The sequence below is a fragment of the Echiichthys vipera genome, assembly GCF_963691815.1.
Source record: "Echiichthys vipera genome assembly, chromosome: 22".
Classification (NCBI taxonomy): Eukaryota; Metazoa; Chordata; class Actinopteri; order Perciformes; family Trachinidae; genus Echiichthys; species Echiichthys vipera.
In genome coordinates, this window is record NC_139847.1 from 15,301,501 (window position 1) to 15,321,941 (window position 20,441).

Sequence of the window (20,441 nt, forward strand, 5' to 3'; positions counted from 1 at the left end):
CCCCCCCGAACAAGAACTCCTCCCGGCGTGGGCACGGTTACCCCTGTGAGTCTGTGTCCGTCTTCGTAGCAGGCCACCGTTTAACCTTGCTGATGCCAGGTATGATGGGGCCGCGGGGCGAACAGATTGGTTTGGCATGCCTGATCGCTCCAGCCCCCTTTGACTATCTATCTATGTGGGAAAGGAATCAAGGAGAGGAAAAAGGGAGGAGAATGTGGAGGGGGGGGGGGGGGGCATGTGGTGCTGCCTACTAGCCCCAGGAAGAGCTCTCATGCCCGGGCAGCTGGCCCAGACAGTCTCCCCCGTTCACCCTCCACAAACACTGGCCATGTTCAGGCTGACAGCTTTCACATTGCAGGCAGCATCTTTCAGCGTGCGTAGGATTTAAGAGATGTTTGTATTTTTCTAGAGGGGAGGTTTATGGATATACAATTCAATTATAGTGTCAGATCATAACAGAAGTCATCTCAGGACACTGTTCATATAGAGCAGGACGAGACCACACTGTTATTTACAGAGACAAATTTAGTGTGACACCACAAAAAAAACCCAACATCCTTCAATTTGCCCTTCACTATCTGTCACTACTGTCTGACTTTGCCTGCTTAGGTTTATTCAGAGTGGGGAATGATTATTATTATTATTATTAGAACCAAAGGAGGGAAGTTTAAAACATAAATGCGTTTATAACCACACATCGACCAATTCGCATTACCTCCATTACCCTCTTGGCCCTTGGTGGGGAGTTAAGCACTAAAATATCCGTCTGTCATTCAGCTGATATGATAATCCACATTTGTTGTTGTTGGGCCGGGGGGCCCCTGACATCCCTCCTCAACTTACCCATTAATTCTCCATTGACCCCCTGCCCACACACAAACACACCCCCCCCACAGCAAGGTCAACCATTCATCTCTCCTACCTGCATTGTCACTGCAGGCTATGCTGAGACTAGTAGGCCTACTGCTGATGGAGAAAGAGCACATTTTAATCCTGCACCTCAGATAGTCTAGAAGAGAAATCAAATGTCCGATACAAAGGGCTTCTGTGCTTTGTGTTGATTGGACACCTTGCGTGTCTTAACTCCATTTTAGACACTTACCCAAAAAGAAGTTTCAGATCTAACACTACTGTCCTACAGTACTGTGTGATTACGTATATCTCTAATAACTAGGGCTGCCCCCAAATAGTCGACCAAGCACTGGTAAACCAAGAAATAAATTAGCTGACCAAAATTTCATTATTATTGGTTGTAGGTTAAACAAAAAACATTTGGAGCCGTGTCTTGTATTAAGTGAAAATCTGTTTAACTTGCGGCTGGCCTAAAAGGCTGGAGGGCTTTTAATTTGAAGGGCCAGATACAGGAAGTCATGACACTCACTCACTGTCAGTATTTTTTTTAACAGGCAGGTCCCTTCTACATCGCAGTTAGACAGTTAACTATTAGTGCAAATCATGTCGGGAAAGACGTCTAAAATATGGGATCACTTTGAAAAGAACAAGCATGACCCCAAGAAGGTCACATCCAAACAAAGAAAAACTTCACCTATCACTCATCCATTTTGAACATGACATCCACCTTGAACATGTAAGTAACGTTAGCCTAGCTACCTGCCCAAGTTCTGACAGTCTCCTTGCTGACTTTTTTCTGACGCATTCAGAATTAGAATCTGAAATAATTTGCCGGTTTCATGAATATCCAGTTAGAGGGTTATGATCATATTCAGGATATGGTGTTTACATGATCACAGAGAACTCAGGTTATTCATCTTCCCCGTACACATGATGGATACCATTCTGTTAGCAAAGCTGCTGTTTACAGAAACAAACCAGCATCAGGAAATATGAAACATTTATTTATTCTTGAAATGATTTACATAACTTGCTCTGCACCGCTGCAGGCCTGTGTAACTAACAGTGCGTAGGACAGGAAATTAGAGGATGAAGATACACAACGTATTTCACTTCCAAAAGACAAAAACTGAGTTAGAACCTCCGATAAAACAGACCAGCGCGTCGTGCTGTGGCTGCGCCATCTTGAGAGACTGAAGGAGATATCTCTCTCTATCTGTGTGTGTGTGAACGAGAATGGTTGACCTGAGGTTAACCCTGTGAATTAGAAAGGTTTTAAACTGAGAAAATATTGACATTTATGCACGGAAGAAAAATGGAGACTAATGCAAATGTGCCAACTAAGGCAAGAAAGAAGAACACTGCTAGTTAGTTAACATGGAAGTGAACAATGCAGGCTTTAAAAAAAATCTGTCAGCGAATGTATTGAGTAAGTAAATGCATTCATCTTGTTCGTTAGGCCAATTTCATTTTTGTGAGAAACAGCACACCACACCAGAAGAGGCAAGCCAAATTAGTTGTTTTCCTCACAGAAGAAGGACTGCTTGAAGCAAGTGCCGAAGGGAGGCCTTCTCTTTTGATTTACCTTGTTGGCTTTTGACTTTGTGTGACAAAGTCAACTGAAGTTGAACTTTGCCTGTGTGAGCAAATCCAGCAATCGTGCCAATTCCATTGAAATTAATACATTTCTGTGTGAAATATCACTGTGCTGATATGATCAGGCCCTAACAGTATCATGAATAAATATACAAATAATGCATGAGCAGATAGGAGGATCACTCTACCTCCACTTGTATCTTGCATTTCCATGTGCACCAGATCCGGGTCCACATCCACACCAGATACTGACCTGGAACACACGTAGGAAAATGACATGAATCAATGGCATTTCTGACTATGGACAGTACATTTAGATCAGAAATTAGACTTAAAAAACACATAACACCTACTTTAGATTTGAAATAAAAAAAACAAAGACACCTAAATCTTGGATGTTGAATGTATTTGTTCTCATTTTTCAGTCCAATATTCCTTATGTTCACACTGAACAATTCCACACCTCCGGATTTACGTCCAATGGCAACATTTAGTGCCCTTTATGTAGCGAAGCAAGGAGTGGCAAAGTACGGCCTAAAAGCTGCGGCGGTTGCTCTTAGCTGGGGCAGTTGGATTCTGCAGTGAAGTGCAGCCAAATTTTAAGCTGGGTATATTAAACTTTTGACATGTGTCAGACAAATTGTCTGCCTGCCTGAAACACATGAACCTGTGATTTTTGCCTAATATAGTTAAAAATCTGCAGCAATGTAAACATAGCGTACAGTACGCTTGCTCTGTGTGCCCTTCAGTGAGGAGTAAAGTCTGAACTGTGTAGTGCAGTCTGTGAAATTTCCAAAGCCCAGTAAAGATAGTGGTGATTTAAAACCTTGTTACTTTGCCTATAAAGAGACTTTACAAGCAATTAGCAGGCCATGGAGGGCCCAGGGAGAGAAGATGGATCACAGGGAGCGCTACAGCGTGATGGTTCAGTCTTGTTCCTTATGAATAGTGAACTTTTAAAAGTCACCGACTGACTGAGAACTCTACATTTAAATTAGGTTTCTTTTATGGAAATAAACAATGCCTCTCTTTTAACAGTAGGCTTCAGATTGTACAGGCAACATTTGTCAGTGCTTGACTATGCAGATGATATTTACATGCATTCTGCTGCCCATACACCACAGCTCTCTTACTGCAGATTTATTACAGGTGACAGCTTTAAAACCTATTATCGTGTCCTCTATGAGAAGGTCAGGTGGCCATCACTTACCACTCGAAGGGAACAACACTTTTTTTTTTTACATTTACAAAGCCCCCTTAAATATGCTACCATTTTATTTATCATCCCTGTTAACACTTAGAAATATGGGATACTGTTCACAAAAATGCATTTCTTTGGTTAGCCCATATGAATACTGAAGTGGGGAAACTGCCTTTGTCTAGAATCCGGATACTACTACTACTACCACTACTACTACTATAAATTATACTTTACCGAAGTACAGTTTTGAGGTAGTTCAGCTTTACTTAATATTAGTAAAGCAGGGTAGGGTATTTGAATTTGAACATGGTGCTCCCAAAGTAGTCATTATTTCACACATATGAACAGAACATACTGTTTAACAATTAGTGTAAAACTGTCTTTGCACACAGTGCTGTGTGTGTTTGACAGCAGCCAAAGCTGGCCACTGCTGCTGAAGCAACGTCCAACCTGCAGCAGCACGGAAATGTCTTTGAAAATATGTTGTTAACACATTTCTTTGGACATCTTTTTGACTATCATCTCTGTACATAACTGCACATATTCTCTGCCAATGCACTGTGATATGCCTTGGACAATATTTTTCACATTCCTGCAAAAGTTTTAAGCCCTTGATTTTTATTTCATTTCATTTTATTAATTTGTTTTTCCACATTTGTATAGTCTTTTTTTATGTTTCTCTGTTTGCAGTACTCCCTTTTATCCTTTATTTTCTCTTTCTATATTTATTGCTGCTGTTTCTGATTCTGAAGGTGAAAGAGCACTGTGCACTGGCAATACATAATGTATTCATCCCACTAACATATTGGTCCAGTTAGCCCTTCATCGCTGTCACAGTGTGTGGGAGTGCTTTCTCTCTTGCTCAGGGAAGTGAAAGGAGACAGACTGAGATGAAAATTAAACAAACGATAAACATGACTGAGATAGAGGGGGTCGATTCACAAAGAAGGGATCATTGATTTAGAAGAGAAGGAGGAGGAAATGCAACATGCAGTAAAACCATCCTCCCTGGGATGGAATCCAGTTTCAACCCAGCGCTGGTTGCACTGATGTTCGATTACGCTTTTTCCCACGTTTTCCCCAGCATTTCATTTTTATTGCCTATCCTCAAGTGCCTGCTTTTATTGTCACTTGTGTGGGATGCGAAATGCCAGTTCAATTTCCAAAGCAGTTTCTTTTCATTAGGGATGACAAATACAAGCTTTACAGCCCAGGATCACAAAGACAAGATCCACAGGAACATGTTCGGCCCGTTAGATCATAGGCAAGGCTAAGTTTTTTGACTTAACTGCGTAAGTATTCCCTTATGCGTTGCTACAAGGTCAAACAATTAGAAATCCTTATTCTAATTCTAAATCCCAAATGTCTCCTCACTTTCTCTCTTTGTCTTTCGATACAGCCAAAATACATTTTTTTGAACCCATGGCAGACACGCTAATTCACACTTTTGTATCATCCTGACTGGATTATTGCAACATTTATGTCAGGCCTGCCATGTGCTGCTGCTAAAAGTCTTCAAATGCTTCTGAACACTGCAGCTGGAAAACCAAAACGAGAAAATGTGACTATATTTCACCAGTTTTAGCTGGGGATTCATGTCAGATCGGACATTTAGGTGCTCTTGATGACATACTCACATGTAAATGAGACCATATTTCTATCATCCCCCCCTCCCCTGGAATAACCTGACTCTGTTGCGGCTCTTTGTCTTAATCTTCAATGAGTTATTATCTGGCTGGAATGCCGGTCTCAGCCTCAATGGTAGGATTGGGTACCATTCACATCTGAAATGCCGTGACTGTGTTGTATTTGCGTGGTATTGGCTAAGCCACTCCCACTTTGAGCAATCCAATCACATCTGTAACTAAACTTTTAGAAAAAGAAGAAATATCGATGTTTTTTCACGACCACAGGCACTGACATGCATGTGCGGCTGGACTGGCTAGGAAAACAAACAACACAGAAACTTGGTATACAACACATACACAGAGGAAAAGTGAATTAATTCTCTTAGATCTTTACACAGCAAATAACAACAAATGTGTTTGCTGATATATTGATGTTCTGAATGTTGAGTACAGCTCCTGTAAGCTAACTCTTTTCATTACAGGTGTCAAGGTCTTGGTTGCACATTCAGATCCCATATCTGATCTTGAGCATGTAATTAAAGTCTGAAGATGCACTTATGGCTGTTTCTCTCCCTTTCTAGCTCTGCCGCTGTGTCTTCTCCACCCTCTTGTTTTTTGCAGTGCAGAGCATGGATGATTTGTGCGTTTGTGTTGGTAGTATGAATCAGAGGTGTCTGGACCTGTGAACCAGCTCATTCACTATCGGCGGCTGAGGAAACAAAGTAACAGGAGCTTGCGATGCCTTTCTAACCTTCAGAAGATGAAAAGAGTGTACTCAATTGAATTTAAATGCAGCACATTAGAATGTGTCATCTTTACAATAACGCAGATTGGTCACGGAGGAGTATAAAGGGATAAAAAGCTCAGAAAGGAGGAAGATATTTAAGGAGAAATCAGAGGATGGAGGACAGAAGATACATGATTCATGATACGATGGAGGTGTGAATGAGGAGGGGAAGTACTGAAAGAGATAGCTCTTTAGCAATGAAATATTACATAAGCAGGGAAAAGCTATATACCTCCGCCCGCTATGGGTACTTCTTCTGCTAGTGGAACCACAAAACTATCAAGAGATTCATCTATAAAAAAGGTTCTGCTGCATAAACCCCAGCACTTACGACTAAAATTCAATTCAAATGTCTAATTCAAGAAAATTTGGAGCAGAGGTTTTCTATATTATGGTAAACATAAAACTGATTTATTAGCACCTGGGATATAACTGCTGTCGATATAATTTTAATATTTGAGCAAATGAATGGTAGCGAACTCTTCATCAACTTTATGTTTGACAAAGGAGATATTGTCTTACTCTATATTACCATTACAAGATTGTTTTATGATTTCCACCGGGGAAAAGTTTTTTTTAAAAATATGTTTATTTGCTATCTCTCTGAGTGAGAGCTGCTCCTCTCTACTTCTACAGAGATAGTCGACACAGAGCTACCGGGCTGAGGTAGACGCCACACAGCCAAACACAAACTTAAAAAATGTCAAAATAACCAACCTGTTTTCATCAAAACTCGTCACATACTGTACAGCCATTTTGTCAGGACCCTTTGTTGTCACTTGACAATGACAGAGCCTCCACTGCGGGCTCCATTTTAAACATGGGAAACATGTTAACGTTGTGAATTCAAACAAAACTACCTGGTTAGGGTTAGGCAACAAACCCCCCTTGGTTAAGGTTAGGAAAAGATCTTGGGTGGGATCACAATAAGTGTTTTTGTAACGTACAGTAAATACAGTGACACACAGGACATGCGCGGGGCACAAACCACGGTCTCCTGGGGGAAAGACCCATAAACTCCCCCGACCTCCTCCCTATAAAGACTTTGTTGCTATTAATTCTGGAGCACTTGCTCTGAGCGTCTATCCTCATTGAAATGGCTGGAGGTGGTGAGTTACCACTTGACACTATACACCTGAATCATAAACTGAACCGGACAGATACTGATAGGAGGACAGTGCAGACTCCAATCCTGAAGAGACACATGCCTTTTGGAGCGCAGGGTTACTCTCGAGGACCTTTTTTGACTCTGCGGTGGTATCGGCCATCTTTTACAGAGTGTTCTGCTGAGGCATGCAGCAGCATCCCAGCTGTTGACAGGAAGAGACTAAACAGAGTGGATAAAAAGGCCAGCTCTGTCCTGGGATGCCCCCTTGACCAAGTGGAGGAAAGGAGAATGATATCCAAGCGATCTTCCATGATGAACAACACGTCTGACCCAATGCAGGACTCTGAAAGCAGCTCCTTCAGTGACCGGCTGCTCCATTGCATGCTCACTTGCAATAATATGAATACACACATCAATACCAATATTTTTCCTCTGTGCAATACTGTGAATAATGTATTCAACCTTTTCAGCCTGTTTACGTCTTATATATATGGTCTATATTTACTGTTTACGTATTTATAGTTATGTCTTGTATTTTTTACTTATGCCTTTATTGCACTATCCCCTTCCTGCCTGACCACTGCAAATCTGCGCGCTGTGGGACTAATAAAGGAGTATCTTATCTTTTCTTGGAGGCTAAACACGTCCTGACTTCAGCTTAACACACAAGCATGAGATTGATATTGATCTTCTCATCATTTTTTAAATGCTGAACTATTGCTTGGAAACCTCAAGGGCTGACATTTCACCCTTTCTTTGATATACTTTAGCTATGAGGGCTTTTTCATAACAGACCCGCTGAAGATGTGAGTTTCTTTTATTTCTCTCACAAGAAGTCTCTGTATCCTTAGTATTACAGTTCTCTTATTTATTATCTTAGTCTTACAAAACCATGACTGTCTGAGTAGCAAGGTACTGCATATGTCTTTATGCACAAGGACCTCTTATAATGATCTTTGCAATACAGTTAAAAATCCTCTGCTAGCATTCTAGCAGTAGGTGCTTCCTACTGACTCTACATGTGTGTATCAATAGAGAAGTCTTCGAGTGAGACACTACAGACATTGTTTGTAGTGATCAAAGAGATAAAACTGACCAGAAGACTTTGTCCTTGGTCACACGCTCCTGAAGCAAAGTCCACTTGCGGCCAAGGTCTGTGGAAGCAAACAGCTGGACACACACACACACAAAAAAAAAAAAGAGAGAAGACAACAATTAGAGAGAAAAACACATACTCAAAGCATGTAGCATTAAATCCTAAAGCCTAACCCAAAGCCCTACTATTACATGCTGTATCCTTTAAAATGGCGGATAAATCGAGTGGACCACTTTGCCCAATCAAGCAACTGAATTTCATGGTACACTAAGATAAGACTGAGCTTCATTAATTATTAATCACAGCAGGTTTTTTGTGTGTGTGTACCTAATATTTCATGAGCAGAGTTTGTAGTGTGTTGCCTGAGCTTGAACAGCATTGATCGCACCCATAATGAAAGTCTATTGATTCCTGGTCTCGCATTGCCTGACCATAATCCACAGCACTACACCATGCGAAAAAAACAAAAACACCCTGACTTGTTTGTATATCTTTAAACCTTTCAAAATCATCTTGTGCTGCTCTAAGCCAATGGTGGCCTTGCAAAATAGATAGCCGAGATGGCGTATGGGGTCTGACATCTGATGTGTAAGAGGGCGCCAGATGTCATGCTTGTCCCAGGGCTGCACGTCCGGTGAGCCAGACTAATTGATTCCTACATACAAGGTATCCTTGATACTGAGAAAAGGATTTCACCACACAAAGATCTTCTATCATACAAAAACACACATTTTACATAACACTTTGTCAATGCTCGACATCGAGTTGGTAAGGCACTACATCCCGTTGCATTCTAATCAGAACAGCCTTTCTCTCTCAGGGTCATATGAGTAATAATATGAGTCATCAATGATCAAAATCACTCCTAAGGCACATTTCAACTGCACATTTCTAGCTGTGAAAAAGAAAACCTACAGCTGACCTTGATAGAAATCTGTCCCTTCACTCGCAAATCTTTTTTAATTTGCATGTGCTGCAACACGTTCTCCTGCTATTCTCTAGCTAAATTATTTTTTTGTTCTGTTTGAATGGATTCCTCACTTCTATCTGCAGCCTGCCCATGTGGAACAGATTAAGACCTAATTGAATTTCTTATTTTATTACGTGTAAATTATAAATGTTGAGGACGAGTTGAGCTGATTCAAACGTATGAACTATTGGACCTAATGTCCCACCTCTATGTCTCTTGCTCCATTTGCACTTTTACATTACAATTACATTCAGCCCAAATGATGTAAATAAGCTCAAAATTATAATACAACTAAATTATAAGTGCATCTGAAAATTGACCAAAAATGGCTCTCTAAAGAAAGCCAAGTGAAAATGCAATATGCAAAAAAAATACATGTCCTACAGCTGTATTGTATGGTAAATCACAGTTTAAGTTCACTGTCTGAGCTTTGTGTTCTGCTGGTGCGTGTGGAAATTAAAATTGAATGCCTTGCTGCACTGACAGCAGAGATGTCTTGCTGGTGGATCTCCATTTCGGCTACAGATGCAGCTTTTTATTTCCATGGTTCTGCAGCGCCATGATACCCACCCTGTTCTCCTTGCAGTAGGCGAGGAGCTTGTCTTCTTCCTTAGGATGGAAGATGAGCGTGTCTGGTGTGAAGGAGATGGACTGTCGCTGGAAGGAAGAACCTTCGTCTGTGCTAATAAACACCATCTGATCCCTTTCGTTTATAGATGAACCTACCAGCACCACCTGAAAGAGAGACAGGGGGGAGGAAGGGGAAAGAACACAGAGGTCAGAGGACAAATGGTAAATTCCTGCAACATACTTGCCCTTAGTTAGCAGTCTGTGGAAGACGCAACGACACTACTCCTATCAATACTTCTGCGTATCAAAACACAAGAATATAAATGCATTCATGACCATACATGCACATTTATTCAAGGCCATACTCTTGGCCATAAGAACTTTCCATCAAGCTTACTTGCTCCCTAGACCGAGGTGATACGGTATTGATTATCTATTCAGAGTTTTATAGCCCATAAAGTAAAGGCATTAAAGATGGGGCACACCAGGACCGGCCAACCAACCCATCATAATTATGTCCTGGCCATCCAAGTAAGACTATCAATATCGGTGATTGATAGGTACTAATGAAGCAGTCACATTCTTTAGGAGTTCATGAAAGGCGGGAAACTGTCCAACGAGGGTGTCTAGGTGTTGGTGTTTATCATCGTCGTCATTAAAGTGTACGTGTGCACAAATGCCAAAAATGGTGCAACTTTCCTCCCCTCCCAACAAAGTGGGCTAGCTAGCTTGTTAGCCTTCGTAGCTTAGTAGTTTTGAGCCAGGCTTTTTTAGGCCCGCCTCCTCCGCTTAATTTTGTCTCTCTACTGTAGGTGACATCACAGAGACCACATCCATGTCTTATACAGTCTATGACCCTGCTCTGACCTGTCAGCAACATGTGTTCTGAGTGATCTGAACACAAGTGGACAGCTCTAACTACAGGTGAAAACACTTTCGGGGCGCATTGAGGTCGGATGTAGAATACCACATTTGGAGGTGGTTCAGGCCGACTGAACTCAACTGCAGCCCCCTTTGTGTGAGAGGAAGTACGTCCTCATTCATTGGTGTCCAAGACCTGTGCCTGTAGCTTTGACTATTTTTAAACATTATTACTTTGAAAGTAGTTCTCAGGTCACAGAAACCACAGAGTGACTCGTGTGTTTTGGATGATGTTATTATCAGACTTTGTGTCCATCTGCACTTATCCAGCTCTCTGGAGCTTTTCCTTGGCTGCCTTTAAGGGGCTCTTCAGTGGATGATAACCTTATTTTAAGGTTAATAAAATGCACCCGCATTCATGAATATGTAGGATATATTGCTACAGATAAAACATTTTTTTGTATCAGCCATTTATTTAGACAAGTCGGAGCAGCTGTGAAATGGATGAATATGTTTATTTCCTATAAATTCTTCACAATAAAATACCCCTGTTGTTTTGTTATACAAATGCTTTTATTGTGAAGAAGCGAATTCAGTAAATGGGGCTTCATCTGCAGTATCTTGACGATAAACTACAACAGCCGTTAAGCTTAAAAAGGAGACTATTAAAATGTCTTTCTGCTCTCCTGCACAAATTACGGCAGGTTAACTTTTTGGTATTTATATGTTCATAAAATACACCTGGAATTCTGTTTGTGAGCAAAGCCAGAAGTAGGAAATTGCTCTTTCATGAATCATCTCAAGTTTCTGTAATAATGATTTAAGTGAGATAATAGTTATACCTGAAATTCACACACACTTTTTTTAATTAAAATGTATGGGTTATCTCTATATCCTAAAAGAAAATGATACATGTGTTGATTTACATACAGAGCAGGGAAGTGGAATCAGATCACAAGTGGTCACTGAAGACGCATGTAGCGACACATGCTACTGCCAGGTCTGAACACACAGACTGAGAGCTGTAACCTTGTGATCGGATCACCCAGATCGGATGTCCCCACCTAATGGAAACTGGGTCTATGGGAGACACGCCAAACACTGTTCATCTGCACAGACTGCCCACACTGCCTTGACACAGAGCTGGTTTAAAACCAAGAAGGTATCCCTTCAAACACCTCTCAATTTGAAAAGAGAAAGCCAACTTAAATCTTCAATCAAATTAGATGTTATATTATGTAGTTTTTGTGTGTTAAATCAGTGATCAGTGTTAAATATAGTTTGTGCTTTATAAGCTTTCTAATCTCCACCTCACCCACAAGCACCTCGATTTCCGTCAGAAACATTCCTTTTCTTGTCTTTCTCCCTCCCCATGATTCATCGAAGAGAAGCATTGATCAGCAGGCTCACCTCTAAGCATCAATATTCATGAGGTGCTTCGCTTCGAATGAGGGCGTGTAGAGGGCGTGATACGAGGCTGACCCACGTACAAACTGTGATTTATAAAAGGAACATTGCCTGCAGGTATAAATCTGATTTTTTTTGGGCTTTTGTGTGCATGTACATGTGTAGTATAGAAACTAGGCACTGTTTTAAAAATGAAACCCCCGGTCTTAACAGAATCATTTATTACAGTATAGAAACATTTTTTTAACAGTTTCTTCAGTCAACCAAATAATGAAAATCATATGCTGACAGCTGTGTTCTTTCTAAACATCTGTTTCATTCTGTTGCCAAGGTTCTAGATTAATGGATGGAAAGCATTAACGAGACATAAGGTGTCTGAAAGGAAAGTGCAGCTTGTAATGATCGTTTAAAGCATTAATTATGCTGGTTTTGCATGTACACAATGACAACAAGTATTTATGCTTTCCTTTTTTTTTGCTATTCCTATTCCTATCATGCTCCAAGCATATCAAAAGTACGAGTCCAAAGCTGCAACAGCCACTGGTTGGGGGGAGGAAGCACTATAGTGTTTAGAGATAACAGGAGGAGGGGGGTAATATTTTGAGGAAAAAAGCCACAGATTTATGAGATTATAGTAGAAAATTTACAAGAAAAAGTCGCAGATTTATGAGATTCAAAGTCGGAAAATAGTGTTTTGATTTACACCTCAAGTATTTTGCTTTACACTCCCTGTTTCTTGAAATATTACCCCCCCACCCCCGGGTCCATCATTTTTTTTCTTTAATACTTGGTCATATGTGGAGACATAAAGCGTTCGGCCAAAGTTCAGACACTTGTGGTTATTTACATTAGATATTTATGTGTTTTCGTCCGTAATTTCTCTTGCTTTGTCTTTTACTGCATCATAAAATCTTAAACTTCTCACTCACATAAGATTGACACTTTCCACACATTGAACTCTGAGGCTGTGGCTGAGTCATTTCGCCATTATATTAGATAGATACAATTAATGTGTATGCACAGCGACACACAGGCTAGTGACTAACTGTACAAGCTTTTCAGTATTCTCATCATGGCAGTTGGGCAGCAAGAAAAGCATACCCACATCTTGCTGGCTGCACTACTTAAGAGCTGTGAGTGTGTGTGTTTGTTCTGAACACACTTCCTCGAGCAACATGGTCAATTAAAGGCCCAGCGTTTGTTTGGCTGCCAGAGGAAGGCCAACAAGGAGAAGCGGTGAAGTGGTGAAGACAGGATAGCAGGAGAGGCACAACGGTGTGAATTATTTCTCTCAACATAAAATGATTTCTTTTTATTTGTTTTGTGATGTCTGTAATTGCAACTGCCCACAATGTTTGCTGTTGACAGCCAATCAGATCCATTAGATGTCTCAAGGACACATAGAGCGTATAAACAATGATTTTCCAGTTGATTCATGGATTTATTTTCTTCAGTCATTCCTACATTTCTACCCTCTAAAATGCTTCTAACTAAATAATAATAATTAATAAGTAAATAATAATAAATAAATATACAATGGATTTATTTACATGTCAAAGCTAAGTCTCTGTTTACTACTGCATGAACAATTGAGAGGTTCCTTATTTTAAAGCGCATGCCTCGGTGTGGTCTCTCTTTATGTCCCCGTGGGGCAAGACTATCAGTCTGGCCAGCCTGCCTGTGCCAATGTCTCCATTTAAAGGACATCACTCAATTTAACCTAGTTGAGCTCTGACAGCTGGACATCCTCAGGACACACACACACAAACACACAAACAAACAGGCCTCCCACACACATTACATTGCCAGACACTGACAGAAAATATACAGTGAGACTTGGAAAACATCATGTTTTATTCATGCTACATGGATGTGTGTATATAGTGCATTTGTAATCTGAAAGATTTGAACCTTATGTAAAAGTTCACTTATGTCTCTCTCATTGCCCAAGCCTACATTGAACAATGTGCACTGATGAAAGATGTCTGCAAGCCTCCATGCCACAGTGGCCTAAGGTTTGACTCCAACCTGTGGCCCTTTGCTGCATGTCCCCCCCTGCCATGAAAGGCCAAAAAAATATCTTTAAAAACAAACAAACTGGGAGACAAGCTACTTGTAGTTAAACCAGATAGTGATGTTCTTTTCTCCAATTTTCCCTTCTTTTTTAAAAGATTTTTTTCTGGCAGTTTAAAAGCCTTTTTTATGAGATAGGACAGAAATGAAATGGGGTGAGAGAGAGAGAGAGAGACATGCAGCAAAGGGCCTCAGGTCAAAGTCGAACCCGCGGCCGCTGCCTCTAGGACCTTAAGCCTCTTTACATGGGGCGAATGCTCAAACCACTGTGCCACCGGCCGCCCCTGAATGTCCCATTTTAAGGTGGAGAGACACAAAGAGGGGAAACTTGACTTATCATATCAAGGAAAAAGCAAAGATTTGAGCAGAATCAGAATAAATGGTACATATGTTTTCCCTTGCAACTGCATTTAGATTTCCACAGTGGCTCCTTCTTGTGTTACAGCTTTGGAAACCTCTCATGTAAAGGACAGTCAAAATGAATAATAATATTGCTTTATCTTGCACTGAATGGACACAGTTTAGAAAGAGTTTGACACACGGACTCAGCTGAGATTCTTTATTGATCTCAAGCACCGGAATTATTAAGAACATACTGCAAAAATGAAAGCTTTGAGAAAAGATTAAAAAAAGTCTGTGTGGATCCTAATACGACTCAGTGTCCTGACGCAGTAACATGACTTGCCAACAAGTGGCACTCTTGTCAAACTGTAAGCACGCCTTCGACTCTTCATATTAAAACTGGAACTGAGCTTTACTCACTAACTCACAGATAAAACTGTGAACCTTTGGGGCAAGCTACAAAAAACGATTACTTGGGGAGGGCAGACAGACACTACAATTCCTCTCCTGTAGCAAAAGTCATGATCCCCCTCAATCAAAAGAAGTTGATACATTGTACCTCTGTAACTTCTGTAATTTCCTCTGAGTAATATCTGGAGCTATGGGAAGCACAGTGATGCTATTGTGCGAGGCAGATAAATGCAGGCTCTAAACTTCCTGTGTCTGCTCTGGAGACTGCAGGGTTGTGAGTGTCACACATTAAGGGGACTTACAGAAACAAAACTCGGCTCTTTTTAATCTGCAAAAGGGCTTAAACACCAGTGTGGCTTTGGAGAGTGCAATCTGAATCCGTGCCACGCTTGATAATCTTCTGATCACAGTCAATCTGACAGAGGAAGCTGTTCGCTGAAGACACACAAGTCCTGCTGTGTTGACACACATCAGAGGGTATCAGCCCTATAATCTATTATAAAACAACACAATCTACTTAGGAGCTTAGAATAGTTTATGGCTGAGTGCTGGCGTGCAGTTGACGCATGAACATCATGAAGGTCTACGGGCCAGAGGAGGATGAGAAATGCTTGTGTGCATCGTCTATAAATCTCATCTCACCACTTCCAGCAGGATTGAGAAAGCTTATACGTGATACACACACATGCACAGATGTGGCAGTATATCAAACACACCTGGAGAGTATGAAATATGTACACTCGTGTGCAAAATGATATAGGTACATAAAGTGGGCCTATTGAACTGACGATGCCTCACAGCAGCATCATATATCAGGTTTAGAAAAGTTCTCTAAGGGGCTGGTTTATTACAACTTGGGTCATCTACAGTATTAACATTACGCAAGAACACAATCTTTTTACTTCCACTGTAAAAATGTTGAACTCAAAGAAAAAGGGCAACCAGCTGCAAGGTCTTTTGGAGTTTTATTCAACTTTAGGCTGATATTTCAGTTTAAAATTACTTGTTCTGGCATTCACCTGATATTACTTCTTTTATAAGTCATCGACACAGAAAGTAGCTTAGAACGGCAACTGACTGAACTGATTACCGAATACTCAGCTAAAGTGTGAATCAGCGCTGACCAAAAGCTTGGCATCAAACTTGGTTATTTTTGTAAACCTGGTGTCTTATTCTTTTATCAGTGTTTCCTGGTTTACGCCACAATTTAGGGTTTTTGTCTTGTGCACTCAGAAGCTTGCAACTAAAATGCTTGATAAATGATTCGATCTGACAAACAGACCTTTCAATTATTTATTTTTTTGTTGAATTCTGCAGACAAATACACAGGAAAAAAAAGTATGACCACTGTACAGTTGGTCTGCTTTAGACCTTTTAATTATGACACTGACTGTCCTTTAGTCTCATCCTCAGCCCTTGTTGGATCTTCTTAAACAATTGTTGTATGGCTTCTCAAGATCATTTTTTAATCCGTCAAAGATGGTTTCATTCCAACAAGGACAAGGATCCTCCTAGGGTGGCTGGGTCTCATGTGACAAATGCTCTTGGAAAAGATCTTATACCGATGGATACATGAGTAAAAGTCTGGGATCCAGGTTGTTAATGGTGTGCATAAAAGCCACAAAACAGTCCAATAAAATGGTAAAGACATTGTGGGGAATTTGGACAAAGAAGCTTGGAGGCCCGTATTTAAATCGGGCCTCTTTCTGTAGATTTGTGGATCAGGGGCTTCTCTGTTGGTTTGACATTATTGAAAACATCTGCGTTTTGATGTTGACTTCATATACTTTTCTACTTTTCTAAATTCTACTGTAAAGCAAACTATTAAGTGACCTTGATTTGAGATTGTTTCGTGAAACAACTTTTTCTAAAACAACTTTCAAGCTCTACTTTTGGTAGGACTGAATACGCTTTACTAATAACAAAGATGGAGGAGGAGAGGTCATGTCTATGATGGTATTTGGTCTCGTATTTACTCATACAATGTTCAAACTTCAAACTAAAAACAGCTTTGACTGTGGTAAAATAATTCCACTTGAGTCCAGTGTGGCCTCCCTTTTGTCGATATCTTCAATGAAGTCAGACGAAGACCAGCATTAACAAAATGTCACTGGATTAAGGTAATCCCTCAAGCAAGATCATTCACAGAGATGATCTCCCCTCTCCTCTGAAGCCTGAACTCGTACAGAACAGTCACCTCAGGCTCACACCTCTCTGAAGGCAAGGCGAGAAATGATACGTTTGGTTGGAACGGAGAATCAGGGACGCAAACATGGGTAACACGTTGTCCTGCGAGGTGTCGGGTACAGGGAGATGAAAGCTCTGAGAGTGTTTTCATCCACCTTGGCTACGGTGCAAATGCATTAGCTGAAAGTGTCCTTGTGCATTATACATATTAGCTTCCTCCCCGGCTGCACTTATACTGCACTGGGGGTGACTAGCAAACACGCTTGGTTCCGGCAAATCCCACATTTTTGGCTCAAGCTCAGAGGAAAACAGTGAAACACACACACACACACTCACTCACACAACTTTTATGCATGGCCCCAAGCACTCACACAAAGGAATTGAAAAAAACACAAAGGTTACGCACATTTTTATTGTGATTTTATTATTTAAGAGTTTTCTCATGACTGACTGTAATTTCTTTTTTATCATCTCTGAATTTCCTATGCATGAATTTAAATCACCTACATTACCATAACCTTTGTAGCTTTGGTATTAGTGTAATTGTGTGGTTATTTCATGCCTACAGAGCATATTTGATCATAAAAGGGAAAGAAAGAGGTAGAAGCCCATTGCACTCATGCATAGCAATCCGGAAATTATTTAGATATATCTGGTGGGACTGTATGGTAAAACACAAATGTCTGAATCCGTTGGACCAGACATCATGTCTGATAGAGCTGCTGATTGTGTTGAAAACCAACAGTAAGTGGGCATGTTGATGCCGTTTTCATTATGCGGCTTGCGTAATAGCGCTAGAAAACAAATGTAGGAGGGAAGACGGCAACAAAAATGTCAAACTGGAGAGACGACGAGATTCAGGACCTTCTGTCAGTGAGGGCCCACGATGAAATCACTTCATGTCCTGCCTCCCACACACTCTACCCAGCCAGAACTCATCTGACAAATTGAGAATCTCCTGTGTGCTGCATTTGTGACAAGGAAACCCCGTGCAATGTCCACACCTGATGCTCCTGACATTATCCGAAGTTCATATGAGAAAACACCTAGTGTGTGTGGTAATAAGAATCCATGCGTAACCCCAACGGACATGTACCTTAACACAAGATCCGCTCCATCAAACATGTAAGTTCAGACAACAGGAATGGTTCCGATGAGGGATGGTGTTTCTTTTCAAGTGTGTGTGTGTGTGTGTCTGTGTGTGGTATGTGACTGCCTGTCCCAGATTCAGTTATCGGTTAGCTACTTCCTCCATCTGAAGCCTCCCATATCGCAGAGATTGTGACTGACAAGGACTTAGATTCACACTCCTCTTTCTTTTTGTCTTTTTTTTCTTCATCCACTGCTCCACAACTCCCATTGGACAGTTCTGTAGGGATTTCACCCCGAAAACATTATATTTCAGTTGCTTTTCTGAAAACTGAAGCACAGAGACAAATCGGCTCCCCCAAGCTAGTTTCTAAATCAAACCTTTGTGAAGTTAAACAATGATTAATTTGTGAGCACAGCACAGATGAAGCCATTCATATCAATTTAGAAACCCGCTGTAAATGGTGCCTTATTTGAAAGAAGTACCATGATTAGTAGCGTGTTTTTTTGCATTGGAAATTGTGACTTTCTCTGTCAATAACACAGGGACTTTCTCCTTCACTCTCCCTCTCATTGATCTATTTCTCCACATCTTTACCGTTTCCCTGCCAGCCCCAGCTGTCTCCTGCCTTTCTCTGTTGCTCTCCCTCTCATTGACAGCTCTCTCTATCGCTCCGCCATCTCTATCTCCTCCTGCTCCATCAGAGTCTCCCTCTCTAGTTGTCCATGATAGACAGCAGGTCTAAGCTCTCCATTAGAGGATGAAGACAATGATCAGATCTCAGGAAAGCTCTCTCTCTCTCTCTCTCTCTCTCTCTCTCTCTCTCTCTTTCTCTCTAGCTCTCTCCCTTTTTAATTACATTCCTCTGTCAAGTAAAGAAGAGGGAAGGATAGTGAGAGGGAGGAAAGGAGAGAGGAACCTCTGAGCAATTATTCTAGACTTAATTACATAAAGTAAAAAAAAAAACCCTGCACCTTCTTGCCTGAAGTTGTGTGTGTGAGAGAAAGAAAGTACCTCACTATATGAGAATACACCTGAGACCATCAGCAACAGGAAACTGGTACTGATAGCTGCCATTCACGTGTCGACCACTCCCCCACACACCACAGTCATACTCTCTCTGGCATGGGAGCGTACATCGCCATGACAACTCTAGTTTGGCATAGGACAACAACATTATAACGGCAAAGTAATTGAACTTGAGAATCTTCATTATATTTATTCACACAATTCAAATATATGACTGTGAATGAATATCTGACTATACACTCATTAATAAATAGTGCACAGGCCTCTTATAACTGACTCACAATTGATAATGTATTCAAAATCACACCAAGGATAAACTGACAGTGTTATTCAATGATAACTTGGTGAATAGATAATTATGTGAAGCTAATATAAAGTGTGATGTAACGTGACAGGAACACGTTCTTTAATAGGGATACACATTGTATTGATACCTATTGCTCTGTATAACAGGTAGTCAGTCAACTGATTTTTTTCTTTGAGACAAATGCTAATATAACTATTTTGGGGGCGGCTGTGGTTCAGTTGGCAGAGCGAGTCGGCCAATGTCCGAAGGGTCGGCGGTTCGATCCCCGTCATGGTCGATGTGTCCTTGAGCAAGACACTTCACCAACCTTGCCTAGTGTGAATGTGTTAGACTGATGTATGTTTGAGGAGGTGGTGGGAGGGGCCGTAGACGCTGATTAGCAACCACGCTTCCGTCAGTCTGCCCCAGGGCAGCTGTGACTACTACGTAGTTTACCACCACCATGTATGTCTGTGTGAATGAATGGAACCTGGACTCTGTAAAGTGCCTTGAGTACTGAGAAAGGTGCTATATGAATCCAATCCAACAATCAACAATCATTATTAGATTAGAAAAGACAAAGTCTTTCTAAAATTAATTTCTCAAGACACAATACATCAGTCCGACAAGCGTGGTCCTAAACTTCCTGTGTGTGAGATGGACGACTGAACAACGTGGCAGAACTTTGTTCTGACTTCTTTGTGGCTCCGTCACATATGAGCTCATTATGAGGATCAGTGTTGGGCTTAAAGCAATAATATAATAGGATCACATTATTACATTTCCTATGTCAAGTCACGTGAAACTGGATCATATTTTTTTGGAGGAGAAAAGATTTTCTGGTTTTCCCCTTTTATGTCCTCCGGCTGTACTGCCTCAACTCGGAGTGGTGCCGACGGAGAGCAGCACAGGTGTCATATCAGAACCAGAGATGGGTGAGAAGGCAA

General features: G+C 41.0%; 1 protein-coding gene across 1 annotated transcript in view; it reads right to left on the reverse strand.

Moving 5' to 3' along the window:
- The window catches only part of sorcs2 (sortilin-related VPS10 domain containing receptor 2), a gene marked incomplete at both ends in the record, with an annotated part of 274,176 nt that overhangs the window by 45,555 nt on the left and 208,180 nt on the right, over positions 1–20,441 (reverse strand). Inside the window, 3 exons of the mRNA XM_083936714.1 lie at positions 2,637–2,701; positions 8,269–8,342; positions 9,809–9,973. Of these exons, the coding sequence (XP_083792840.1) occupies positions 2,637–2,701; positions 8,269–8,342; positions 9,809–9,973 (304 nt within the window). The remainder of the gene's footprint in view (positions 1–2,636; positions 2,702–8,268; positions 8,343–9,808; positions 9,974–20,441) is intronic.